At 35.4% G+C, this 26982-nt stretch overlaps 1 protein-coding gene across 14 annotated transcripts in view; it reads left to right on the forward strand.

Annotated features, from left to right (window-relative positions):
- The window catches only part of CASK (calcium/calmodulin dependent serine protein kinase), a 392591-nt gene extending 365835 nt beyond the window's left edge, over window positions 1-26756 (forward strand). For 9 of the 14 annotated variants that reach the window (XM_031959388.1, XM_031959394.1, XM_031959399.1 and 6 more), the window contains 5 exons: window positions 3202-3282; window positions 3380-3460; window positions 11594-11796; window positions 17841-17924; window positions 23841-26756. In XM_031959388.1, coding sequence (XP_031815248.1) covers window positions 3202-3282; window positions 3380-3460; window positions 11594-11796; window positions 17841-17924; window positions 23841-24017 — 626 coding nt within the window. In that variant the 3' untranslated portion in view covers window positions 24018-26756. The remainder of the gene's footprint in view (window positions 1-3201; window positions 3283-3379; window positions 3461-11593; window positions 11797-17840; window positions 17925-23840) is intronic. The other 5 variants (XM_031959389.1, XM_031959392.1, XM_031959396.1 and 2 more) reach the window with 1 other exon arrangement.
- Window positions 26757-26982: the final 226 nt, after the last annotated feature.

Genomic DNA, 26982 nt, shown 5'->3' on the forward strand with positions numbered 1-26982 from the left:
ATCACTGTCTTAGTCAATTGCAATGGGAATTCCACACACCTAGAATTTTGCACTATATATTATGCACTATATATTCCTTTTATTTTTAATATGCAAGTTCTTCTTAAGTGTAAGTTTTATGTTTATTTGAAGATATCTTTAACTTTTTCCTCCCAAAATTAATATTAAAAATGTTTCTTTATAAAAGTCAATTGGGAAATGATTATCTAAATATTTAAAAGAAGTGACTAGTTTTTTGAGTAACATGCCAGATATTTGTAGTGTTATAAACAAACTGTACTAGACATTATTTCTAAAGCTTTAGAAATGAATTTGATTATTATTTGATGTTCAAAGCAAGTGTACTTTCTCCAATACCAGAAAGATTACAAACCCCATTTGCTATGAAAAGGCGGTGACCATCTGTTAAAGACACTCTGTACTTAGAACTCCGACTAAATCAGTTTTAGATCAGGCATTTAATTTTAACTAGAAAAGGATATTTTCTTCAGTGTTACTCAGTTATCTTCAAGAGTATTAGAAACTTGTTCAGTGATTATTTTAATGTTTCATTTTCAATCCTTCTCACTTCTTCCTTCTCAGAAAAATTGTAAGATCTTTCAAAATACCTTTTTAGAAGTGCTTAATTGTGCTTGCCTACCACGTTAGAAATACTGACTGCTGTATACCCAGGTGTTGCCAGACTTTTACTGAAATGCATTTATCATTTCTTAATGTGATTTATTTGCCTTGTGTTTAGAATATTGCATGGTAAAGTTTATTTTGTGCATATTATATTTTTTATTTTACTAATATAATACAAGCCATATCTCAATGACCCCTGTACATTTTTCATGCTGTCTTACTCCCAATGGCCTCTGTGCATGTAAGTAACCCGTCAAGTGACTATGCCTCTTTATTTGCTTCTTACTATTTCCTTTTAATAACTCCTTTCTTATAAGCTAGCAGCACAGAAACTTTCAAAGTTCTGTCTTTAAATGGTCTCCTTGTATTCCTTGTATCTCTTATGTACTTAAAAGTCCTTTTTCATTTGTTTTGAAACCCTATAACCATGCGGTGATCTCATTTAGACCAGAGTAAACCCTTCTCTTGCTGCTAGTATATAGTTAGGACACGAGTATATACCATACTTGTTTATTTGTTGGTATCTAACACATTTGTGCATATGTGTATATGTGTGTTTGTGTGGTTTTTAAATAGGCTATTGAATAGAGAATAGAATTAAGAGTAAATCTAAAGTAAAAGGACTGGTTTAACCCATTCAGAAAATCTGGCATTTTTTTATGATAGACTTAATTAGTTTTAAATATTTTTATACTTGATAACTTAGAACTTTAAAGTTGGCAGAAACTGTAAAGACTGTCTACTTCACCCCCATTAATTTCCAAAGAAGTGAAGTGAATTAGCCAATTAGTATAGAATAGATTGTCCCAGGTACTGAAATTAGAATCAAAGTGTCTTGACTTCTGATCCTCCTTCATAGCTGATTCTTTTATCTGTCAATATATTTCTTTCACAATCCTGCCTTTCTTGGTTGAAAACTATTTAGAACCACCAGTGCCCAAAATAGTACCTTAAGCCGTCCGACTCACTTTTGTAGCTCTTCTTCATACTCCCCTCATCCCTAAAATATTTCTAGATAGCTTTATAATCAGTGTTACTAGAAAAAATTGTATTAACACCCTTAGAATATCAGAGGTGTTTTTTTTCCTATTTTCAAACATCCTGAATATCAAGTTTAAGGTTCCCACTGAATTGCACTGTAGCCTCTAACAATTTGTGTTTCCAAACTGTTTTGCTCTGAGGAGCTTGATACCTAGTTATCAGAGGTAGACCTAATACTACAATTTTTATCCAGATCTTCATTTGGCAGTGTGATTTTTACTAAATAGAACCTTTTCTGTATAATCATCTCTGCTCTCTTTGGTTCCTTTCTTAATCTTCAGAATTCTGTAAAAATAATAATAGCAGCTCAAAAATGAAGTTTTTATGCAAAATTTAGGTTGTATCAAAGTAAAATTTAAACTCACTTCTTGGTACATTTGGGGTGTTATCAGGGATGCAGAAGATAGTCACCATTGACCTAAAAACTAAAATTTTCATCAAAGTTTTCAAGTAAATATGGGAATTAGAATTATTTTAACTTTAATAATGATGGTTATTCCCTTTCAGAAAATTTTAATTGATGTATTAAAATTGGTTTCTCAACAGAAAAAACAAAAAGTTTCAAAAAAACTTTTTTAAAAGAAGTATTTCTTTTCCAAATTTACTGATGACAAAATTTCCAATTTGCAAAACTTTCCACCTTCAGATTGTTTTGGCCTTCATTCTATTTCCATGTGACTGGATTTAATTCAATGTAAAATGCTTATTACTATATTGAAATAGTTCCCATCTTTTTATATAAACATAGAAGGATAAAATTATAGCATCCAGAAGAAGCACTTACTCCTTTTGTATTTAAGTCCTTTATGCTTAGTAGTCAACATTCAGAAATTGAACTAAACCATAATGAAATTTGAAAACTTGCCGTTTTTACACTTATAAATTATAATTGTGAAATGCATGTGTTAAAGGTTTGAAATTTATTACTAGCACAATATCTTTCTTGAATTTAAGAGTAACCCTGCATGCTATCATCTCAATAGTTTTAAAGCAGAATTTTGAAAATTGGTTCTCCATCCATTTCTCATCATTCTCTAAAAAGAGTATTTTCTAATGGAGGCATTTAACTACTTCTAATTAACATTAGATGTGCTGATATTGTATTTGTGTGGCCATTATCTGTAGATTTTTTTTTTCTTTAGAGTATTGCTGATTTTCTATCATTGCAAAAATCTGAGCAGCATGTAATTTTGAATGAAATTGTGACATTTGATGAGTAGTGCATGGAGAAACATGCAAGACTTTCAAACAAACATATTTCTGTGCATGTATTTAACATATTTTTAGATGTCATTGATTTTAAGGTGCATTTTTCATAGGCCTAAAATGAATATTTTTCCTGTAAAACTTAAATGACAATTTTTTTAAATTGTATAAAATATATATTTTAGCTATATCTGAATATAATTTGTTTCTATCTTTTAAAAAGTTGTTATCACTACCATAATGTTGCCAGTAAAATAGCAATGTCTTTCTATAAAGCTTACATGAATTCTTTTAACTCAATAACTTTTTTCACAAATTTTTGCTTTTTAGTGTTTGATCAATTAGATCTTGTTACATATGAAGAAGTTGTAAAACTGCCAGCATTTAAAAGGAAAACACTTGTCTTACTAGGTAAGTTTGACTATTAACTGACCTATAGTTTTAGTGATCAAAACTAAGTTGATTTTTTTTTGAGCTTGTAAATATCTTCTTTTGTTTTATGAAATAGGTGCACATGGTGTTGGAAGAAGACATATAAAAAATACACTCATTACAAAACACCCTGACAGATTTGCATACCCTATTCCACGTAAGTGATCTCCTCTAGAGTTGTGTACAAACTCTTCTATTCTTTTTAAGACTGTATCTGTTTTTTTTAAGGTTACTAAATCTGAAAGATGCATATTCAAATTGTATGTGTTTTATTCAAAATTTGTAATTTGACACGTGAGAGTATTTAGATGGCAAGAAAGGCTTTATTTGTTAATGAAGTGCAGAAGATAGAACTTTTACAGTAAGAGAAACAAATGAAGAAAACTCTTTCACTGTGCACCCATAAATAGAGTTCTAGGAAGTTTTCCAAAAAGTAGTGTCAGAGCTATGTCCTAACACAGAGACACAATTGCTGTGCTTTCTGTTTTTAGCCTATATCTGGTAGGTCCCTTTTATATAGCTCATTCAGAAACAGTCATTAATATCAATTGTGACCACTGCAGTTTTCTAACCCCCTCCAAACACACTTTTTAAGTATCCAATATTCTTTTTAGCCCTTCTAGTAACATCTGAACAGCATGGCGTACTTAGCCTTTATTTGTTTTTTAACAAATAGGAGGCTAAAACCAAAGAGGAGAGAGTGGACTATCTGAGGAAGAAGCAATTGCTTTTCCTCCAATCTGAGAAGAAAATGTATACCCATAGGCTTAAGTGGGAGATTATCTACTTTAAAAGGTTAGAGGAACAAGAAGTAGTGATGACTGAATGGCAGCCTTCATCCACTTTAGTATATCTGTTCGCAGAAAATAAGTTTGCAGTTTTCTTGAGTCCAGGACGTAACAGAGAGTCTTCCAACACTCATCAAAACAATATTGTCATGGTTTGCTACAAACCATCTGGACAAGAAACAGGAAATAAATAAGTTGGAAACAGATCACAAGTCCATCAGTGAAGGAGAATATAGGAGATTTGGGTTACTTCAACCTTGTGTCTAGCAGATGTCTGGAAGGTTGAAGTAACCCAAAGTAGAGCAAACAATAAATGACATGAGACTTAATGATAATTTCTTTGTTCAAAAGCACAGAAGGAAACATCTAATCTGCACAAGAGTCTCACTTAAAAGGTTTCTAGGTTAAAAATGAAGGCATCCTTTGGTGAACCACTCCATTGAATTATTAGAGAACAAAAGAAAAACCACCAAAGTTTGACAAATACCCTAGAAGAATGGATTTTCAAAAATTCAGGGAAAGGATTCATACTAGTTGATAGACTAAAATTCTGCCGGGAGAATATGCCCAAGACAGATAAAAAGATCTCAAAAGTGAAATTTTGAAAACACAAATAGAAACAATTGTGATGAAAGAGTACAGAGGAAATTGTCTAAAGAGACCAATGTGTATGCATTTATCAGACAATTTGATTTTTAAAAACTTATGTTGAACTTGGAAACAAGGTCCGATAATGGGAGATGAATATAAGTATTTGGTATAGACATAAATCTGTCAAAAAATACTGTCAAGAGTACCAAAGCTCAGAATGAACTGAGGCTGAGAAAATCTAGACATTGTAGAAAAGATGAAATTTTTATCTATGTAAAGGAAAAGAAGTCCAAAAAATGAGGCAGGACTACTCATGGTCAAGAATGATGATATCAAGTCTGGAAAGAAAGCAGATCCACTCTTATTTCCCTTATTTTGTCTACCAACACCAAGGTTCTTGAGACTGCAAAGGACAGAAGCTATTACTAAAAACAAGTAGATAATAAGAAAGTGCACCTAGCCTCCTTAATGAGTTAAATCTACTAAGGTAGTGTGAACGAGGATAGACCTGACTGTTGTGATTACTAAGCTATCATCAGTAGTCTGAAAAATCATGGAGAGGTGCTACAGGACTGGAGTGGAGCAAATATTCACTGGAGAAAAGAAAAGAAAAGATTGGGGAGGCCACAAATTCTCAACTAGTGAACTTGACTTTATTCCTTGCAAACTTCCAGGGTGTGTTATAAAAAATTAGTTAGGACTTTCTGGCTTCTTTGAGAATGTCATAGGTCACATGACCAAGAGGGAAAAGTCTAACCATTTTCTCTGATCTTCATAACCTGTCAGACGTCTCTGAAGTAGAAATTATGTGCCAGTGATGAAGCAACTTCAGCTGTCTTCGAGGCTTGGGATACCAGGCACCCAAAACAAAACTAAAACTCCATGAAATAAAACCTAATTGTTGCCCACTCAGCTCACTCTCCCACTTCCCTTCACACTGCCAACAACAATACTAGCCATCCAACCATGGGTACAACCCTGCACCCAGAATGCTTCTTACCCCTTTTCCAGTGCCAGACTCCACGCTGCAGAGACTTCAATAATCAATACTGTGTAGTCTTCTTTACTGCAAAAGATTTCTGCCGGAGAGCACAGGAACAAAAAGGAAAGGACAAGACATATGTCTGGGCTTTAAGTAGAGCTCAACTCTATACCTCTTCATTCCCAGGAGCCTCAAAGATCTAAAACCCAGGTACTATAGTACCAATGTGGCAGCACTCTGCCAGAGCCAGGGAACTGAGGGACAGAGAAAAAAAGTCAGGATACCATGCATGGGGGAACTGTGTTGGATTCCACTAGGCCTGAAGGGAAAGACCCAGAATCCAGCTGGGGCCTATTTCACCTCCCCAAAAGATATTTGGGACAGAGAATAGGCTGGTGAATTTCCCAGTGTGGGAGGAGACCTCAGGAGGAAGAATAAGTAGCTAAATCAACAGGGAAAATACTAATAGCAGAAGGAAATATGGCCTCCAGGTCTAATAAAAATGAGTTTGTGTGTCTGAATAAATATTACAAACAACAGAAAACTATTCAACAGTTGATGAGAGGGAGGACACTGTGGACTTTGAGGAGAACATGGAAGCATAGCACATTGTTCTTGAGTGGTTTAAAAGAGAAGTGAGAATTTTGAAAATAGAATTTATGGCCTTTACAGAAGAAGTAATTAGCAGAATAAAAGAACTTTAATCTTGTTATAGTAAGCTTCACCAAGAAATGAGAAGACAACTGATTAGGAATGCAAATAGATAGAAGTGAAGGACAATCTAGAAGAACCATAAAAGCAATAATATTAAAAGAAAACATGTTCTTTATACATGTAAAAGAAATTACTCTCAAATTAAGTAGTGATAGAGATAACCTAAGAAATATAAGTTTCCCAGAACAAGACACAGAAATCTGCACAAAATAAAATAAGAAAACTACCCAGAACTTCTAAACACGTAAGTGCTAACTTTAAAAATCTGTAGATCATCATTTCTTCCAAAAAAAAATAAAGTATTAAAAGCTATTTGTCTACAAAACTGAAAATTCAACCCAGTCTCAGAAAAGGAAAAGTGAATAAACTATAAAGAAATTCCCAAAGAAAAGTCTCCTAGCACCAAATTTATTTATGTTAATTTTATCAAGCATTGAAAGAACAATTGGTTCTAATAAATTGTGTACAAAAATAGGGAATAAAATGATGGTACCAACATGTAAACTAGAGGGGAAAAAAAGGAAATTAGTATTGACTAAAATCTTAGACTACAATAACATGTTGTTGCAGAGATTGGCCACCATGGCCTTTTTATATTTATACCAAGAATTCATAATTGGTTCTATATTAGGAAAGATGTATACTCCCAAAAGTATTCACTACTTTGAGAGAAGATCCAACCCAGAGTAGATGATAAGGTTCTCCAGATGCCCTTGTTTTAAATAAGGATATGTTGATTTCATCAAGTCCAAAGACATTACAAAGTCTCCTGGAGAGCCCTGTAATCACTTAAAGGAATTCGGTCTGTCCATCCATACAGAAAACCAAGCAGATTAACAAAGTTTGTGACCAAGATTTTAATATAATCTGAATGGACACTGTATAGAGCTGTATATATCTGGGACAAACTATACATACAAAATCTTTTTACTGGCCCCAACTTTCTCATAACAGCAAAGAACCTTTTTTTCAAAATAAATATTGTTGCTATATGGCAGTAATACCTAGAGCACCACTGCCTCCAAAGAACTTAGAGATCTTTAAGTATCCTATGTACAGCAATGGAAAACTGCATAGGGTATAAATAGACAGTTAACATGTGAAGAATAAGGAATCCAGAAAAGAAACAAGAGTAAAAGATGTCATAAAAGAATTGTGACAGAAAGAAAAAAAAAACCAATCACATGGCAGGGAGATAGTTTGCCACTGGTACCTTCTAGGATTTGGGGGGAAAGTAAGGAAGGCCTTAAGAATATTACTTCTTGTGGTAAACTTTTAGAAAGAGATGGACATGGATAGACAGGATAGATAGGTTGCAATCTTCATTACTGGAGAAAACTACTCAATAGATAAAACCACAGTTCTATTTGTGTGCTGAGAAAATTATAAAAAATTTTTGGGGGAAACAGAAGAGGGCAGAAGGGACATCAGTTAGAATTATAAGGGAAACAATTAAGTAGAGAAAAATCGGATTAAGGTCAGAAATCCAAGATATACATGGAACAGCTAAATGTCAAAGTGGACAGAGTGTGAGTCTGGAGTCAGAAAAACGAGTTCAAATGTGGCCACAGAAACTTACTAGCTAGCTGTGTGACCCTGGGCAAGTCATTGACCCTGTTTGCCTCAGTTTCCTCATCTATAAAACACTCCAATATTTTTGCCAAGAAAACCCTAAATGGGGTCACACAACTGAACAATTTTTTAAAAAAGGAATTTGATTCAAGTGTATTGGAACAAGAGCCATTCCCCAATAGATAACTCATCCAGGGACAGGAACAAGTAGTTTTCAAAAGAAAAGACAAATTGACAACAATATGAAAAGAGAAGATAGTGAAATCACTAATAAAAAAGAAATGCAAATTAAAATATATTGACTAAAAACAAGGTCAAGTGATCTGCCTAAGTAACCCAACTTTCTAAGGTCAAATTTGAACTCAGGTCTTCTGGACTCCAGTTTCAGCACTCTATCCATTAGATGCCCCAAGTAGTATTACTACTATGCATATATCTCAAAAAAAGAAAAAAAAATCAGAAGGAAAAGATCCATATGAACAAGTTTGTTTATAGCAGCATTTTTTTTATATAACATAAAACTACAAACAGAATGAGTGCCATCAGTTGAGGTGGTGCCTGAATAAATATTGGTATCTGGATATAATATAATGTAATGGCAGTATAAATAATAATTAAGGTAAATAATGATTAAAGGGGTAGATTCAGAGAAACCTGAAAAGAAATCAAAGGAAAACAACTTGGAAAGACTTAAGAATTATGATCAGTGTAATGACGGATCATGAAAAAAGGAAGGAAGAATAGAGGTAAGATACAAAGAAAAAAAGAAGAGAGTTCTTTAGTACTTATTATTTACTTACTCTGGATGAAGCATAGTGTTAAGGGCCATGCCTAGATGAAGGGGCAGGCCAATTCTCCGAGAGCCTTCACAGCTGTGAATCATAACATCTGAAGGAGTTGCAAAACAGCCTTTGCTGATGCAGGTGTTCCTTGTCGACTGGGAATGAAATAAATTGGAGGCAGGGGAAGAGGGGAGAGGTCAGACAACACAACTGCCTCTCAGTTTCCTTGTATCATCATCATCCTCTCACATGAAGAGATCCATTCTTCAGGTCTGAGTTAGATCTCCAGGGCACTGGCAAGTGGCAGGGGCTGGAGCACCACTAAAAAACAAATTAAACAGTCCTTGCCTACAAGTACCATTCTAATGGGTAAAGACAGCATATAATGGACATCTCTGAAAAGTCCAGGGAGTGATAACAGTAAAAGCTAATAATGAATCATGTTACCCAGCTTTGGACAAAGGAATGATAGGAGTAGAGATGCAGAATGAAACATACATTTTTTCTGGAAGAACTTTTATCAGAGAGAGGGTAGGAAGTGGGCAGTTTTATCAGTGGGATTAGGACATCAGTAGTGCTGGTAATACCAATTAAAAGGGGACCAAAGACAGAAAAGAACTTCGACAAAACACCTTTTTTTTTTTAATCTCAAAAGGAAGCAGAAGGGAAAAGATCATAAACAAAAAGGTAGCTGGGATCATTATGTCAAATTTATTATATCCTTTAAATTAAATTGCTTAAATAGTTTCACAGTATGCTACACAATTCTTTTTTTCTCTCTTTGTTTCAAATATTTTTGATGTTTGTCAGATTCATAATTTTTTTTAAAAAGACTTTTTTCTTACGTAACTATAACACTTTTTCAAAGACTCATAGCATCCAAGGGAAATGATTGTCCCAGTGTCCTGTCCTAGTCATACCACATGTTCATTTCTCTAAGAAGCAACCTGCCATAGAAGATAAAGTCAGGATTTCTTGAATTCTAATCCTGTCTTAAAACCTTGAGTCATTTTTCAAAATGATAAAGGGACTTGAGATCATTTCATATAAGGATTCATTGAAGGAATTGGAATTTTTAGCCTAGAGAAAAGAAGCCTTATAGAGGTGATTGTTGAGTTTCTTCATGTAGAAGGGCTGACTTGTGCAAGGAGAGATGAGACCTCATCTCCTTTTCCCCAGAGGGCAGAACCAAGGGCAGGGATTGGAAGCTGCAGAGAAATACATTTAAGCTTCAAAGAAACAGTTTCCTCATGGGGGTAGAAGAACGGCAGATGGGAGGTTGCTTGGTGGCAGGCCTTCCCTCACTCAGGGTCTCCGAACAAATTAAATAACTATCAAACATTTTAGAGAGGATACTCTTTCTTAGGTATAGGCTCAATGATTCTGAGAAATCCTTTCCAACTCTTAATTCTTTTATTTTTTTCTACATAGCTTATGAGTTGTTTTTCTCCTTTTGCAACAACTAAATGTTACTCAAGGATAGAGGCAGTTTCATTTTTACCTTTGCATCCCTAGCCCCTGGCTAGCAAAGTCCATAGTCAGGTGCCTAGGAAATGTTTACCGAATTGAATTGAATCTGACTTTGGTGGTACTTTTTTTTAGGCATGTGTTATTTTATGTTATTTTTAAGCTTCTGTATCAGCACTAGCTAACAAATTTGCTTTAAAACTCTTTAGTGAAACTATCAGAAATGTTAGAGCTAGGTAGCACAGTAGATAAAGCCCCTAGGCCTGAAGTTCAAATTCTGCCTCAAATTCTTACTACTTTTGCCAACCTGAGCAAGTTGCTCACTTGTGTTTTCTTCAGTTTCCTCATTTATAAAATGGGGGTAATAATAGTACTTACTATTTCTCTGGGTTGTTGTGAAGACCAAATGAGATAATAAATGTAAGGCACTTGGCACATAATAACATTAAATAAATGCTAGCTGCTATTATCATTATCATCATCACCAGTGTCAGTCACCTCAGACATGTAACTCTTTTCTCCTCTCAGAACTCCAGCTTCTTCATCTGTAAAATGCAGGGATTGGACTAAATGAAAGTATCCTTCCAGGACTTAATATATACTTCCTATGAAAAACGCCTAAACGAATATGTGTGTGGTTTATTGGGAGCCATAGAAAAAAATGGCACTTACTATATAGTATGGGCTTCCTCTTTCCTAGGAGTTGGTTTTGTGTGGTGGAAATTAATGTTGAGTTTTGGAAAATCCTGCAGACCTCAGCTTCTTAAGCTATAATTCACTACTCTATGTGGGGGGTCTCATAACTGATTGTGGGGGTGAAATTATAATTAATTATAAGTAAATTTTTTTTATTTCTATAATTTTTTTACATACTATGTATCTGGGGTCATATAAAAATTTCTTGGGTAAAAAAGAGTCAGGAGTGAAAAAAGTTTAAGAAGCCTTGCTATGGACTACTAATCACAGAAATCTCCTTTCTTTACCAGGTCTTAGCCATTAGTCATCTTCCATATTAAAGTCCCTACTTTTCATCTTCTTAATACCCAATATCTTAAGGTATAAGTGCTACTGAAAATTAAGTTAGTCATTTATTTATATCATTAAGCCCACTTTTCATTCTGTGGCTGGTAACAAGAAGTACTTATGCAATTATCCCTTTCCATCTAAAAGCTGAAGTAATTACCAAAACCATTCATTCTCATCTTTATGCATGTGGACATGATTTATAGAAATCAGTGCCAAAAATTAGCTGAATGTTGTGATATCATTGATTTCATTGATATCATAAGAATGATGCCAAAAGTTTAGAAACTTTAAAAATGTTGAATAGGTGACTTTATAAAGTGTACAGACTCTTCTTTTAAAACCTCTTTGTCAATATCTTGTTTCTATAGACACAACTAGACCTCCAAAGAAAGATGAAGAAAACGGAAAGAACTATTACTTTGTATCTCACGACCAAATGATGCAAGATATATCTAACAATGAATACTTAGAGTATGGCAGCCATGAGGATGCCATGTATGGGACAAAACTGGAGACAATACGGAAGATCCATGAGCAGGGACTGATTGCAATACTGGATGTAGAACCTCAGGTAATTAATTTCCAGACATGTGGAAACTCCTGCCCTGCTGGTCTAAAAACTAATTTTAAAGATGAGGGCTTGAGGCGAGTTTCAAGGTGAGAAAAGCAAGAAGTCACTTATATTCCATTTCATAGTGCTTTTAAAAGTGTTGGAGAATGCCAGTGACCAGAGACAATAGAGGAAAATCTGGAGCATAAATAGACTAGCATTTTGAATTAGGGCAGTAATCTTATAAACAAACACATGCCATAATAAAAAGCAGCAGTTCTGCTTTCATTATCTTTATTATATTCAGAAATCTAATAAAGCAGCTGATTAAATCAGTATTTACCTAGAATAGCCACACTAACCTAATGTTTGGTAAGAATCTTGTACTGCATTAATACACCAGCTGCCCCTCTAGATCTCAGTCATCCTGAAACGGCAGGATTATTGACTCCATTTTCCTAGAATGGAAAGAATACTGGTCTTAGAGGCAGGTAACTTAGGATCAAATTCTATGTGATCTTGGACAAATCACTTAGTCTTTCTAAGTTTGTTTCCTCATCTGTGAAATGGGATGGTAATTTTACATTTCACATTTTCACATGTAGCACTGATGTGAGGGAAATATCTTGTATAATTAGTAGCAGTGTTGATTAACATGAAGAAAGGACACATTGAGTTATCTTTTTCTCCCACTTCTCCAGCATGGTTCATGCGTATATGCCTTTGAGGAGATATACTTCTAGTTATACTTCTAGTTACATGCAGGTTCCATACCATTGTATAATGGAATATAAATCATATCCCAAATGAAGAAAGGTGTTCCTTCCAGCATGAATTTATTCCTATGATTTTTTTTACAGTTTTCTCTATTTTTAAAAAGAAATACCTAGAAATGAAAATTAATTGTAATACTTCTGCATTTCTCTGTTAACCTGTCAAGACATAGATTAATCAATCAAGACATAAAAGGTTTGTGTTTTGTAAGGGATATTCATAGAAGTCAATAATAATCCTTACTCACTTGATAAAAATCTGCCATGTATAGGTGAATTTTATTTGATACATTAAAATAACTAGATAAATAAAGAGTATCTCTTAATACCAAAGCTAACTAGAGAAAAGAATCCTCAGGATTGTCTTCAGGATAGGATGTGAGGCAGGGTTTGTAATGAGGTCTATCTGATATTACTTGTATCAAATTCCAAGGTAGACCTAGCTTATTATGAATTTCACAACCTCCAGAGAGTGTTAATAAGATTCTAGCATCTATGAAAGTTGTCCTAGCAAAGACCAGTGTTTATATATAAATAATTGTAAACTAGAAGAAAACAAATCTGGCCCCTTGAAATTAACCCAGAAGCTCATTTTCATAAGCTTTCAATCCATGAAACTATTTTTTAATCTAGTTTTCATCTCATTTACATTTGGCATGGAAATAACATTTTGATGTGCCAAACATCTACTTTAAAATCTGGTTGCTAAATACCCTTCATTCATTCATTCCACAACTATAGCAATTATTTTAACTATTTATTAAGTACTTACTATGAACAAGACACTCTTTTAGAGAGTGGAGGCAGTAAATAACTAAATAAGACATTCCCTGACCTTAAAAAATAGGTACTAATATCTTCCACATCTGACAGATGAGGAAACTGAGACTGAGTGAGGTTGAATAACTTGTTTAGAATCACACAGCTAATCAGAGACTGAGGCAGGATTTGAATTTAGGTCTTTTTGACTACAAGTCCAGCATTCTATCAACTCTACCATCTAAGGGCCCCAAACTTATGTAGTGCTTTATGATTTGCAAAGTATGTGTGTGTGTGTGTCTGTCTGTCTGTCTGTATATAAGCACATTCATATACATACATATCTGCATATAGATGTGAAAGGGGAGGGAGAGAGAATGTCAGTCTCATAAGTTCCCAACAATCTCGGGAAGTAAGTAGCAAAAGTATTATTATCCCTGTTGGGCATATGAAAAGGCCAAATAATAAGATACCAATGTATATAATAAGATACCAAATGTAGCTAGTAATCACGACATCTATCAGTGAATTGTTTGTTAAGTAAACGTACACATACCTCTTTCTTATCCTCCTCTCGTCCTCTAAAGACAAAAGTAATCAAATTAGTAATTGAAATTTACATAACACTTTCTAGTTTACAAAATGCTGTATATAATTTACCTTTATATTCATCAAAACAACTGTTTAAGGAAAGTAATACTTTATTTTATTTTAATTATTAATAACCCAGTTGGTAAAGAAACTTAAGTCTCAGCAAAGTTATACAACTAGACCAAAGTCACTCAGCTAATTAGCATCTGGATTACTGGCATTGAGTCCCTGTTCCTATATCTAGCATTCTTTTCATTTTCTAACAGTGCTTCTTTAACAAGAGTTTGTCACTCAATGCCACCATAAAGAAGAATACAATATTGAACTCCAGAGTGCACATAGTCCCTATGCACACAAATCAAAACAATATTACGATGTCTGAATCAGGCTATTCATTTTTTTTCTCAGCATCAAATTTATCATTTTGATGATTTCAAGATTTCTTTTTCAAGAAATCATGAAAGGAAACTCCTTATATCTTTTAGAACCAGAGAGCAAAATGAAAATTAAAAAAAAAATAAAATAAAATAAAAAAGGAGTTCAAATCCAGCCTGAGATACTTGACACTTATTAACTGTATAACACTGGGCATGTCATTTAACTTAGATTGCCTTGCTTGAAAGAAAGGAAAAGAAACTCCCAAATCCAGAACTTGAGGTTAAACAAAAAATACTGCAAGCATCCAAAAAGTAGGTGTATTAAAGTACTCAGTGAACAAGCACATATTAAGTTCCTACTATTTGTCAAGAGCTGTGCAAAGCATTGAGGATATAGAGAAATACAAAGATAGTGCCGAGTGTCATGAAGCTCATAATCTAATGGGGGAGACAACATGTAAATAGACTACATAGAATCAAGGGAGTGAAGGCATTAGAATTAAAGAAGATTGAATTGGGTTTCTCTGTAAAAGGCAACATTTTACCTAATATTTAAAGGAAGCCAGAAGGAGGGGATGAGGAAGGAAAGCATATTAAGTGTGTAGGACAGCCATTGAAAGTAAGTTGGTAGTTGGAATTGGGAGATGAGGTGTTTTAACAGCAATAAGGTCAGCGACATTGGACTGAAAAGGGTAAGGAGGAAGCAGACCACTCCCCACTCTTGAGGTTTAAGGTAAAGGAAGACTTGAAAGATGGGAATAGGGCAATTATATAAGATTTTATATGCCAAACAGAGGATTTAATATTTGATCCTTGGAGTGATAAGGAGCCACTGGTTTGAGGATAGGAGGGCTCAAAGGTGTGACATGGTCAGATGTACACTATAGGAAGATTACTTTGGCAGCTAAGGTGAGGATGGACTGGAGTGGAGAAAGATAAATGGCAGGCAGATCAATTTCTTCAGTGGTTTGGGCATGGTAATGAAGTCTTGCACTAAGAGAGAAAGGGGACATATGCTAGATGTGAAGGTAAAATCACCGTGCCTTAGCAATATAGTGGATATGGCAGGTACAAGAGAGTAAGGAGTCCAGAATGGCATCTCCATTATGAGCCTAAGTTACTAAGAAGATGGTGTTACTCTCCACACTAATAGGGAAATTAGGAAGTGGAGGGTTAGGGCAATTTATGTAGTAAATAATGATTTCAGTTTTGTAAATATGAAGTTTAAGCTGTTTAAGGCAAATTCAGTTTAATAGACAATGCAATACACATTTGGAGATGATTGACTAAAGTTCAGCACAAAGGTGAAGGCTGGATAAGTAGATTTGAGAATGATTAACATAGAAATTGATGCATAAGAGCTAATAAGATCACTGAGTGAAATAGTAAAGAGAGAGAAGAGTATCCAAGATGAAGATCTGGGAGATCTTCACAACTATCAGATATGACTTGAATAAAGATCCAGCTAGAAACTGAAAAAGAACTGTAAGATAAGTTGGAAGAAAATCAGGAGATAATCCAGTCACAAAATCTAGAGAGAAGGGAGTTTCAGGGAAAAAAGGGGTGGTAGGTGTTGTCAAAAGCTGCAGAGGCTAAAAATGATAAGGCTTAATAACCATTAGATTTGGCATTTGAGTCAATTAATCTTTGTCAAAGAGCTTACTATCTAATGACGGAAGATAACACACAAAGGAAAAATGTAAGGGGAGGGGAGGCAGGACCTAGTAGAAAAAAACAGAAAAGTCCTTAATTAATGCAGCCAGGTGAGAATTGAGATATGAGATGTTTGCCCTGAGCCCCATCCTTCAGTGGAAGTTTGAGAGTTGATAATTCTGCCCTTGCATCAAAGTGAGGAGAGAGATAGTAATGATGATGTATGACTGCCAAGGTTGATTCAGTCTGATACAATAATGAATTTTCCCAGTGATTTCATCTTTAAGACACAGTGGGGAAGATAGAGTAGTGCAGGCATGTGGGAAATAAGGAAGAAATTAAGAGATCTTAAGTAACTTTGGAGAGAGTAGTTTTAGTTGAATGATGAGTTGGAATAACTAAAAAGAGTACGAAGGGAAAGGAAGTCAGGTCACCTATTGTAGAGGACTTTCTCAAGTTTGTCCATTAACGGGCAGAGAGATATGGGATAGATAGCCGAGAAAGGGATATGTTTGTACAAAATAGGAAATAAGCTAAGGGCTATAAAGTATAATAGCAAGTCTGCAAATTAATAAACTTTCGGTTTTTTTTTTAAACTTTTTATTTACAAAACATATGCATGGGTAATTTTTCAACATTGACCCTTGCAAAACCTTCTGTTCCCAATTTTTCCTTCCTTCCCCCACCACCTCCCTTAGTTGACAGGTAGTCCAATATATGTTAAATATCTTAAAGAATATGTTAAATCCAATTTATGTATACATATTTATACAGTTATCTTGCTGCACAAGAAAAATCAGATCAAGAAGGAAAAAAAAACTAAGAAAACAAAATGCAAGCAAACAACAGAAAGAGTGAGAATGTTATGCTGTGCTCCACGGTCCTCTCTCTGGGTGTAGATGGCTCTCTTCATCACTGAACAAGTGACACTCACTGGTTTGAATCATCTCATTGTTGAAGAGAGCCACATCCATCAGAATTGATCATCATATAGTCTTGTTGTTGCCATGTATAATGATCTCCTGGTTCTGCTTATTTCACTTAGCATCAGTTCATGTAAGGCATCTCTGAAATCATCTTGGTGGTCGTTTCTTACAGAAAAATAATATTCCATAACATTCATATACCATAATTTATTCAGCCATTCTCCAATTGATGGGTATTCACTCAGTTTCCAGTTTCTAGCCACAAATATTTTTGCCCATGCTGAGTCAAAGGGTATGCACAGTTTGATAACTTTTTGAGCATAGTTCCACACTGCTCTCCAGAATGGTTGGATCCGTTCACCATTCCACCAACAATGTAGCAGTGTCTCAAACTTTCAATTCTTTAAGCCATTTTAAAAGGAATGTTTTGAAATTATTTTGATATAATTCATGAATATGTTTTGGTAAATTGATATTTCATGCATTTTTAGTTATTTGAGTATTGTTTCTTTCTATAATTTCTCCTCCTTTTTATTTTTGTGGGTTCAAATCCTGCATCTGGTAATCTATTATGGAACCATTAGCAAATAACCTCCCAAATGGACTTCAATTTCTTCATCTGAAGTGGGACTAATGTCCATAGTGTCTATCTTACAAGGTTGTTGGGATCCTTAAATGAGGGGTGTGTGTGTGTGGGTGTGTGTGTGTGTGTGTGTGTGTGTGTGTGTATAAAAGCATTTTCAAAATTTCATTTACTCTGACAACATAACAATTAAATGAGAGTCTCTTTTTTGTAGGAAAAAAATATTTTGTAAACCTCTTCTAGATGGCTATTTTCTTTAATTTTAGGAGGAAAGAGGACACTTACTCGGTAATTAAATTTGTTCCAATTGTTTTGTCAGTTCTATAATTTCCCTCTGTCATCCTGTGCAAAGGGTACATTGGCTTTTCTCCCTGCTGAAGTCTTTAAGTTTCTTTTCATACAGGCACTGAAGGTCCTAAGAACTGCAGAGTTTGCTCCTTTTGTCGTTTTTATTGCTGCACCCACGATTACTCCAGGCATCAATGAGGTAAGAATCACTTAGACTTTTAAATATAAACATGTACTAATGGAAGGATCTGTATTTGTTGTGCATTAAGGCTGAGAGCATGGTGGGGTTGAACAAGTGGAGCACAGGATCCTCTTTCTGCACTAAGAATTTAGGACATGTAGGTTGATTTTCACATTCATGCAAGCTCACCCACGGCAATTTCATGAATCCGTTGTCCTACACTTGTAGCAACAGCCTTTTGTTTTGGATCCCCTTGCCAAGAGAAAACGGACCTCTTGTGTGACCAGGCTCTCCCTTAAGCATCCCTTAAGTAGTCCAACAATAGAAATGATTGATTACTAGCTGAACTTAATCTCTCTTAAATCTGTCCATGAATTGGAAATGGTGATCAGAGGCTCAATTTTAAAATTTGCATATTTAATTACATTTCCGACTGTGGGAGTACAAAGCTTTATTGGTTGTAGGGCCTGTGATTTCATTGATATAAGGAATACTTCTCACCATGAAAGTTAATACCTGCTCTGCATTTAGTCTTAGAACTTGGGCCTGAAGAAAGGTTAGACCAAGGTCAACTGGGCAGGAAGAGTGTTAGTGGAGATTTAGACTCCCACAGCCCTGATAGCCAGCTGTCTCTCCAGAGAGGTTTGTGTTGTTGGTCAGTCGCATCGGAATCTTTGTAACTCCATGGATCCAGATGCCTGTGGGGTTTTCTTGGCAACACTACTGAAGTAGCTTACCATTTCCTTCTCCAATGGATTAAGGCAAACAGAATTAAGTGACTTACAGCTGGGAAAGGTCTGAGGCTGGAGTTGAACTCGAGTCTTCGTAACCTTGGACCTAGCTCTCTATTCACTGTGCCACCTTAGCTGCTTCCAGAAGTGTTAGAACTTTAAAACTATTAGTTAAAGGTGAGGAGCATTTAAGTCAACCTATTTGCTCTGCATGTAGTAGGAGTTTAATATATAGCTAATGAGTTGTAGCTCTAAGCTAGTCATCATTAATGACTATATTAATAATTATGATTACAGTTGTTATAAGAGAGATCTTTGCCCTGCTCTGTCCACATGTCTGTCTTTTGTCCATCTGCACTCAGATACTATGTGGCTGGCCCCAGGGCCCATGGACGGCTCATCCTCTCCTGTCTGCAGCTAGGTCTGGCCCCAAACAGCCTCTCCCCTACGTGTTCTTCCCCTTGGTTCTGGTCAGGCCCTCCACTGCAATATCTTTGCCAAGAAAACCCCAAATGGGGTCACAGAGTCAGACACGACTGAAATGACTAAACAATACCACAACGTGACTCAGGGCCCAGTCCAATGCATCACCTCTTTCTTGCTGTGGTGAGAGGTTAATTGAAGTTGGATAATATGAATTTATAATAAATTCAGTTAGAATAATTGGTATGTGAGTTCTTCTAGCTCCATTCCATTCAGAAGAACTTACGTAGGATGGTGTGAGTGATTCAGAGTGAAGACTTGACACAGATTGAGAAGCAGTAGGACAAAGGGATGAGATATTGAAAGTAGATAGTAAACAACAGTGTATTAATTATGTGGTAGAGATTGAAAAGGAAAGGAAGGAGCGCCATGTACAATAAATGGTCTAAGAAAATACCAAGCCCTGGAAGAATTCAATGTCATGATAGGGGTAATGAATAGTCTTTAGGAGTGATGCATAGGAAGAGGTGGAGTGAAAGAAGGTTATTGTCAGAGAGGAATATCCTGTTTTTGATGAAGGGAATGAAACGTTTGTGGTTAATGATGAAATCTAGGGTGGGAACCTCCCCATGTGTGATTAAGATAGAGATAAGGGATTCAGTCAAGATAGAAAGAAAAGAAGGAAAGACATTATTAAGTGTCTACTGGGTACCAGGCATTGTCCTAAGTGCTTTATAAATATTGTCTCATTTAATCCTCAAAACAGTCTTAGGAGGTAGGGCTATTGTTATCATCCCCATTTTACAGTCAAGGAAACTGAGGCAGACATATTAAGTGCCTTGCCAAAGGTCATACAGGCCTTCTTTGCTCTGGGCCCAACACTCTATCCAGCACAGCGCCACTTAACTGGAATTTGAGGAGACTTAGGAATTGGGAGGAATGGGTATTTGATGAATCATTAATGTAGATGTAAGGAGTTAGGAGAGGAAAATGGTGTTTTACTGTCCTTTAAAGACAGAAGAATAATCTGGAAGCCACTAAGATCTAGTTTAAGTGGAAACACTTAATTGAGTGAACCTAAAGGGAAGAAAAAATGGTAAGTGACAGTAAAGAGCAAGAAATATCCTTATTCCCTCCTTGGGTCCTGCTAGATGATTTTTGTGGAGTTCAGGGTCTGTGCTGGCAAGAGCTCCAAGTGATGCTCTGAGCCCTAACTAGTACTACTTAACATATATATGGATTCCTCAATTACAGAGTCCCATGACAGCAGGTGGACCAAGCTTGAAGCCATATCTCGGCTGATGATAGCATGAAAGCAGTTCACTTAATTGTAAGAAGGGGGTAGAACATTTAAATTGCCATTTGGGAATTTATCATTTTGTCATATTGTTCACTAAAAAAAAAAAAAAAAAAAAAAAAAAAGGTCCTAGCCTAGCAAAGAGAGGAACATGCTGTGCAATATCTTTCATATTATCAGATAGCAGAATCTTCTTTACACTAAGATGATTTAGTTGCCCCCAAAAGTGTCATGTTTTTGCCCTTGTACAGCAAATGAGTACAGATAGGTGGCTCAGTAGATAGAATGCCAGCATGGAATCAGGAAGATCCATTTTCTTGAGTTCACATGCAGTTGGGTGACTCTGGGCAAATCTTTTCACTCTCTTTGTCTCACTTTTCTCATCTATAAAATGAATTGTAAAAGGAAATGGCAAACCACTGTAGCATCTTTGCCAAGAACAACCCAAATGAGGCATGAGTCAAATATGACTAAATTACTAAACAACAAAAACCTCAAATTATGTTTTCAAAAACAGGGAATGGGAATTCCTAGATCAGATTGTTGTCTTGTTTCTATTAGTTAAAAGGAACAAATTAATAAGTCATTGAGAAATTGATGAAGCTTGATGATAGGGCTCACTTCTCATTTTTTATTTTTTATTCCTTAGGTTAGTTTGACAAATGACCACACTCTAGTTAATCACACAACAAAATTAAGATATTAGAAATTTTCAATTTCTGTACTTTCGAGGAAAATCTAAATTTTCCTAAGTGCTTTTTATTTCTATTAACTTTTATTTTTTACATCATTTCATTTGCATAGAGTATATTTCTTTCTAAAGTATAATCTATTTTCTTACCTTATTTAAATATGCAAACATTTTGAAAACATCTGTTAAGTGGTTTTAGCCTTTTATTATATTATTTTCTTGAATTACCATCTTTGATTTTTTTTTTTTTTGCCTATTTTTCTTGCCCTCTTACTAATTTTCTATAGCTGCCAAAATGGTGCAGAAAACTGCCTGTAAGTACCAGCGAGGAGCTGATGAAATACAGCCCTATTTCTTTTAATAGATTTAGAATGTAGACGTTCTGTTCCCACTCAGTGCTGCTTTTGCTGTTAGAATAAAGGCATTTTGTTTTCACTGACTTAACCCCCATTTCTCTGATGAGTTAAGTACATATAAGAGGTATTTTTTCGTGAAGAAAGAAAAGAAAAACATAACTTCACCATTCAAGCTCAGAGAGAAATCTTTAGTTCAACATGAAATGTTTCTTCACTTTATATATCAAAATTGGATTGCTTAATACTTCAAACTAAGTCTCCTGACTGTAAACTTTGACAGCCTTTGTGGGTAAAAAGCAACCTTCCAGTGGTTTTGAGAAAACAAAAGACTATTCCTTTAATCAGAAATTACCTAGAAATCCTCTGCCAGAAAAGTGTTATTTCTCTGTCTCCCCTAGAACCATATTTCAGGGAAACAGACTGGGGTTTTAACTCTGATGGTGTACACTTTTCATTTCTAAGCAATTTTGTTTTGCTGATACCAAGCCCAAGGGAGACTTTGTAAGTCTTTGTTAAGGCTGTTCTCTAGTAACTCGATATCTTCAGAACAAGGGCAGATTTGCTCTTCCCTACAGTGAAGTCACAGTGAAAAGACTATGCTTTTTAAGCAGATGTGTCTAGATACACCCATAATAAAAAAGTAATTGGGAACTCCAGTCTTATCTGTAGAATAGTTAATATTTGATATTCAAAGAATACTTCTAAAACTACTTTGGAAAAAAAAAAAAGTAGATGGTCCTGAGAAGAGGTACAAAATTTTTTATCTTCAGAGTTTTTAATGGAACTCCTCAACTGTTTTGATCCCCCTTCTCTGGGTTAGTCTTACAAAAGAATTAGTTAATTCCATCCTTGTTAATGAGTTTGTACTTATCATTCTTCCAGAGGAGAACAACTACAAAGCCCAGATTTGACCTACAGTATATTGACCCATGTTTTTCACAGAAAGGACATCCAACATAGACATCTTTGTGCTTATGACATTTAGTCCTTCAAAGCTACTATACACGCTTACCTTTATTTAGGAAATTTGCTCCTTCCCTCCCCCCTTGTCTAGCCTTACATACCCCTGAAGGATTGGTTCCTTTTTTTCATCAGGTCGTGTGTGTGTGTGTGTGTGTGTGTGTGTACACCCACATATACATGTATAAAAACATATGTATAGCACAATAAACTCAAACATACATAGATATGTATATCTATGTGTGTATGTATAAATATAAATGCGTATGTCTACATCCCTGTGTATGAGACAATAAAACTTGATTATCTTAGCAAATTCAGCCTCTCTTATTCCCTTATTGTAATGAAATTCATCTTCCTATTTTCCCTAGAGAGGTCCCCATCTTAAAACAATAAAATAAAATGGGCTATGTTATTACTGAAGTTTACATATACATGTCCTCTTTAAATTTTCATTTGCTTTTGGCTCACTGTTAGTTATGAGTGTTTGCCAGAAAGCTGACTGTGATACTGGTTTGGAGAATGTCACAGTGGCTTAATGCCCACTGATATCAACAGCTTATCTCTGCAGACTACCTGGGACTGACTGGTAGGTTTGCACATGAACTCATTTTTAGTAGTTCATCAGGCCAACAGATGCTGTGTCATACTTTTGAAATGACCCATTCCACATCGAGTGTTTCTCATTTTGTGACATCCAAAAAGCATTTGCCTTTGGCAGCTTGTTGTATTGGATACCTTTCCGTGTGACTGACCTCCTGGAACATGTTGGCCATTAAATAGAAAAAGAGAGAAATGGTTTGCTGTTGAGAGAAGAAGGTTGCCTGGTGCAATCACAGTTCTAGTACGGGGACTCAGAATCAAGTTAGGTGTTCAATCAAGTACGAGCCTGTGCCAAGAAAAAGGGAATATGAGATCTCAGATCACATAGATCCAGAAATGCCTCAATGTAAAAACAGGAGAATGAGGTGAGGACTGGGGGATGGCATTTAAGGTATAAAGAAACTGGGGAAAGAGAAATAACTAAAGAACATCCGGGCCAAGGTGGTTAACTGCCACTGTCTGTGCAAACCACATCCTCTGCCTCTTGAGGCACTTCCCAGCCAGATTAGCCACCAGAGTTTCTGGGTTGTGTTGTTCAAGCATGTCATTTTTGTAGTTTTATTGTGTCCTCATTCTCCACTCCTGGAGAACTTCCTTCCTGGAAACTAGATGCGTATCCTGTTGCATGTCAGGCAGCTCCTGTTACATGCAGCAGTTTACTAACGCTGCAGTGTGTAGCAAGTTGTTTCTTTTGGTTTTAACCATATCCTTGGTTTCACCTGGTGGGACTGGACTATGAAGCCTGACCGTGGCAGAGCAAATGAAAATTGGGAGAGCTCAAGAATCCAACTAACTTTTCTCTTTTCTTTGCTTCCTGATGCACTCCCTCCCTATTCCCATCTCTAATCTCCACCTCCCCAAATCGCTATTTAGGATGAATCTCTTCAGCGCCTGCAGAAGGAATCTGATATCTTACAGAGAACATATGCACACTACTTTGATCTAACGATTATCAACAATGAAATTGATGAAACAATCAGACATCTGGAGGAAGCCATTGAGCTCGTTTGTACAGCACCACAGTGGGTTCCAGTCTCCTGGGTCTATTAAGCCTCTCACCAGATAACTGAAGAATTCTATCATATCTGGGAACCATCTCATACATGAAAAAACCTCTTCATTACTGGCCTTGTGTCAACAGGTCTTGGCCCCTAGAGACTACCTAGATGTAGTGTGACCTAAATTTAACTATTGTCATGTCCAAATAGATAGGAGGAGGAAAAAAATTAAACACTAACTTAAAGAGACAGTATCTTTTTTAATCAGTTCTCCTAAACTTTAATAAAAATGTATCTTTAAATGTATGTATTATTCAATCCTTTGGAATGTTATATTTTTGGAAATCATAGCTTTTTATTTCAAAGGCCCCTTAAAACTGCACAAAATAGATGCTGCTTTCTATAATCTATTTTAATAATAATAAAAAATAATTCTGTTACCTTGATATGGGGGTGGAACACTACATTCTTTTTAGAGTCTGATTTTATGGATTGGAATATCTTGCTTTCCTTTATTTATTTGAAATAATGTAGTGATGACAAAACATTTTTAAAGGCCTTTTTTCTCTTTTTTTTAGAATAGTATTTTTGTTAGGTACTTTTATGTAACATCCAGATAATGTGATACTGTCTCTTTGAAGAATTCTGTCAACCTTTTAGAGATTTGAAATTGGGTCTTGACTCTTAATGCATGTGGACAGTCGCAAGCTTTCATGCTGTCGGTGTATCTGTGTTGAAAAAAAAAACTGTAATCTACAGTACACATTCCGTTCATGGGAAAACTACCCAAGGGAATAAAAATAAAATGTTATGACTAAGTTGTAAACCTATGCACATCCCTTGCATTTTGGGCAACTTTATAAAAAAACTGATTTTTATTAATAATAATCATGTAGTGAAATGTGTTTGTAATTTTGTCTCAATTTAATTTGTTGTAAGGTGGGAGGGGGAATTGCTGGTTTCATCATTTCGAAATCTGTGTTGTCTGAGAGTATTAACGTTTTAATTCAGCAAAGAAATGCAGATTTTTAATATGTATGTAATTGTTTTAAATTTACCCATTTTAAAAGGAAATAATGTGCAATGAAGAAACCAGTTTAGGCATTTGCTATAAACTGAATATTCCAAAAAGATTCATCTTTGACAGCCCTGTAAATTCCTTAAGAATGGTAACTGACACTACAGTCTGACCAATTTTTTTTTTTTTAAATACACTTCCTTTTATGTGTTCAACAATTAAATGCCTTTGGGTCCTTCATTTCATTACAGATTGGTTCAGTTTTGAAAATCAGTACTTTTAGATTTTATGATGCATTGGATGATAATTGAACCATCAGAAGGCCCTAGAGTGAATACAAGTCTGCAGTGCACTGCAGGGGTCCACAACCAACAACCAAGAGCACAGCTTGAATAATTTCTGACCCCTCGAGGCAGTCAGCCATATATTTATTTGAGAACCATCTGTGAAAGCTACTTCCTCTTGCTTTATCCCTTGGCACAGGTGAATTTTTTTATTTCATGTTAGTTGAGGGGCATTGACCATCTCATCACCCTCCCATATCATCCCATTCTGCTGGTGCAGGTGGTTAGAGGCTTGTTGGTCCTCATACTTTTTACTCGCTATATCAGTTGAGGGTTTTTTTTTTAATTAGTGTTTGTGAATGTAAATTTTTCATATAGTATTTTGTGGTTCATGAAAAGAGCACATCATTTTTGTCCTTTTATGATTCAGTGCAACAAATTTTATAGGTAAAATAGCCTGTGCTTGATTGTATTGAAAATAGCCTAGGTTGCTCCGTGCCTTGGCAGGACTAGCAAGATGTCTTCCTGTCAAAAAAAAAAAAAAAAAAAACCTTTCATTTAAAGGACCAAATGTATTAGTTGTGCACAGTTTAGAAATTGGCAGCTCCCTCTCGTGGTTCCTGTTGTTAACAATGCCAATGGCCATGACAAGGTAATTTGAAAACTTATTAAAGCAAATTGTTAAATAAGGCTCATAGCCTTAAAAAACTGATATGCTGGAAGTTGCTCATCTACTCTAGACATAAACACATGCAGATCTTATTCCTGACTTTATATGTGAATCAAAAAAAAAAAAAGTACTTTGGTACATTCTAGTATCACTTTAAGCCTGAGAAAATTTAACCTAGTGAGTTATTCACTTGATGGTACTGACCACAATTGGGGCTCATTTCAGTTTTCATGAGCCTACTCTACCTCATTTCCCATCAAAGCACAAAGAATAAACAACTCGTGAAATGGGAAACAAAATAACAACAAAAAACTTCCCTCTTTTTTCAGTAGAGAAATTAATCTACTTTCTGATCAGATTTCCAGATAATGTCATCTTTAAATCGTGGTTGTATGCATATAAATTTATTAAGTGAAGCAACTGTTTTAGAAGTAGTGCTGCCATTTATTTGTAACCACCAGAAAGACTTGATTCTTGTTATTAAAACAAAATAGAAATAGTCATCACGTGAATTCATATAGCCCCTTCTGAAGAACTCAAATGCATCACTTCTCATCTCATCGAGCTTACCCTGAGTGTTTCGCAAGGGTGAGTATGTTCTTGTCTAGTTAGCAAGTGGGGAAACTGAGGTATTGAGTAATTGAAAGAGGAAGCTAGGATGTAGAACTTAGATCTGCCAATTCTTTATTGACCACTCCTTTCACAAAACTGCACTGATGCAATCTGATGAATAATAACTGTTTGTTTCCATTACTATGCCTTTCTTTCTCAAAAACCATCTCCACTATTTAGTAAAATTAAAATACTTGGATTCCAGAATTCTGTCTTGTTGTTGTTGTTGCTGCTGCTGCTGCTGCTGCTGTGCTCCATCATTATCCACGCTACACACTTGGCTATTAGACAGAAAACGTGTTTATATAATTTTACTGTTTCCATTCCATCAAGAAAACCATTATCTTTCACTTTTAAGACTAGAAATGAATAATTGAAAATGCAGTAAAATGCTAAAACCACTCTGTTCCAAAAATTCTTTACTGTGGCAACG

This window comes from Sarcophilus harrisii, chromosome 3 (genome assembly GCF_902635505.1).
Source record: "Sarcophilus harrisii chromosome 3, mSarHar1.11, whole genome shotgun sequence".
Taxonomy (NCBI): domain Eukaryota; kingdom Metazoa; phylum Chordata; class Mammalia; order Dasyuromorphia; family Dasyuridae; genus Sarcophilus; species Sarcophilus harrisii.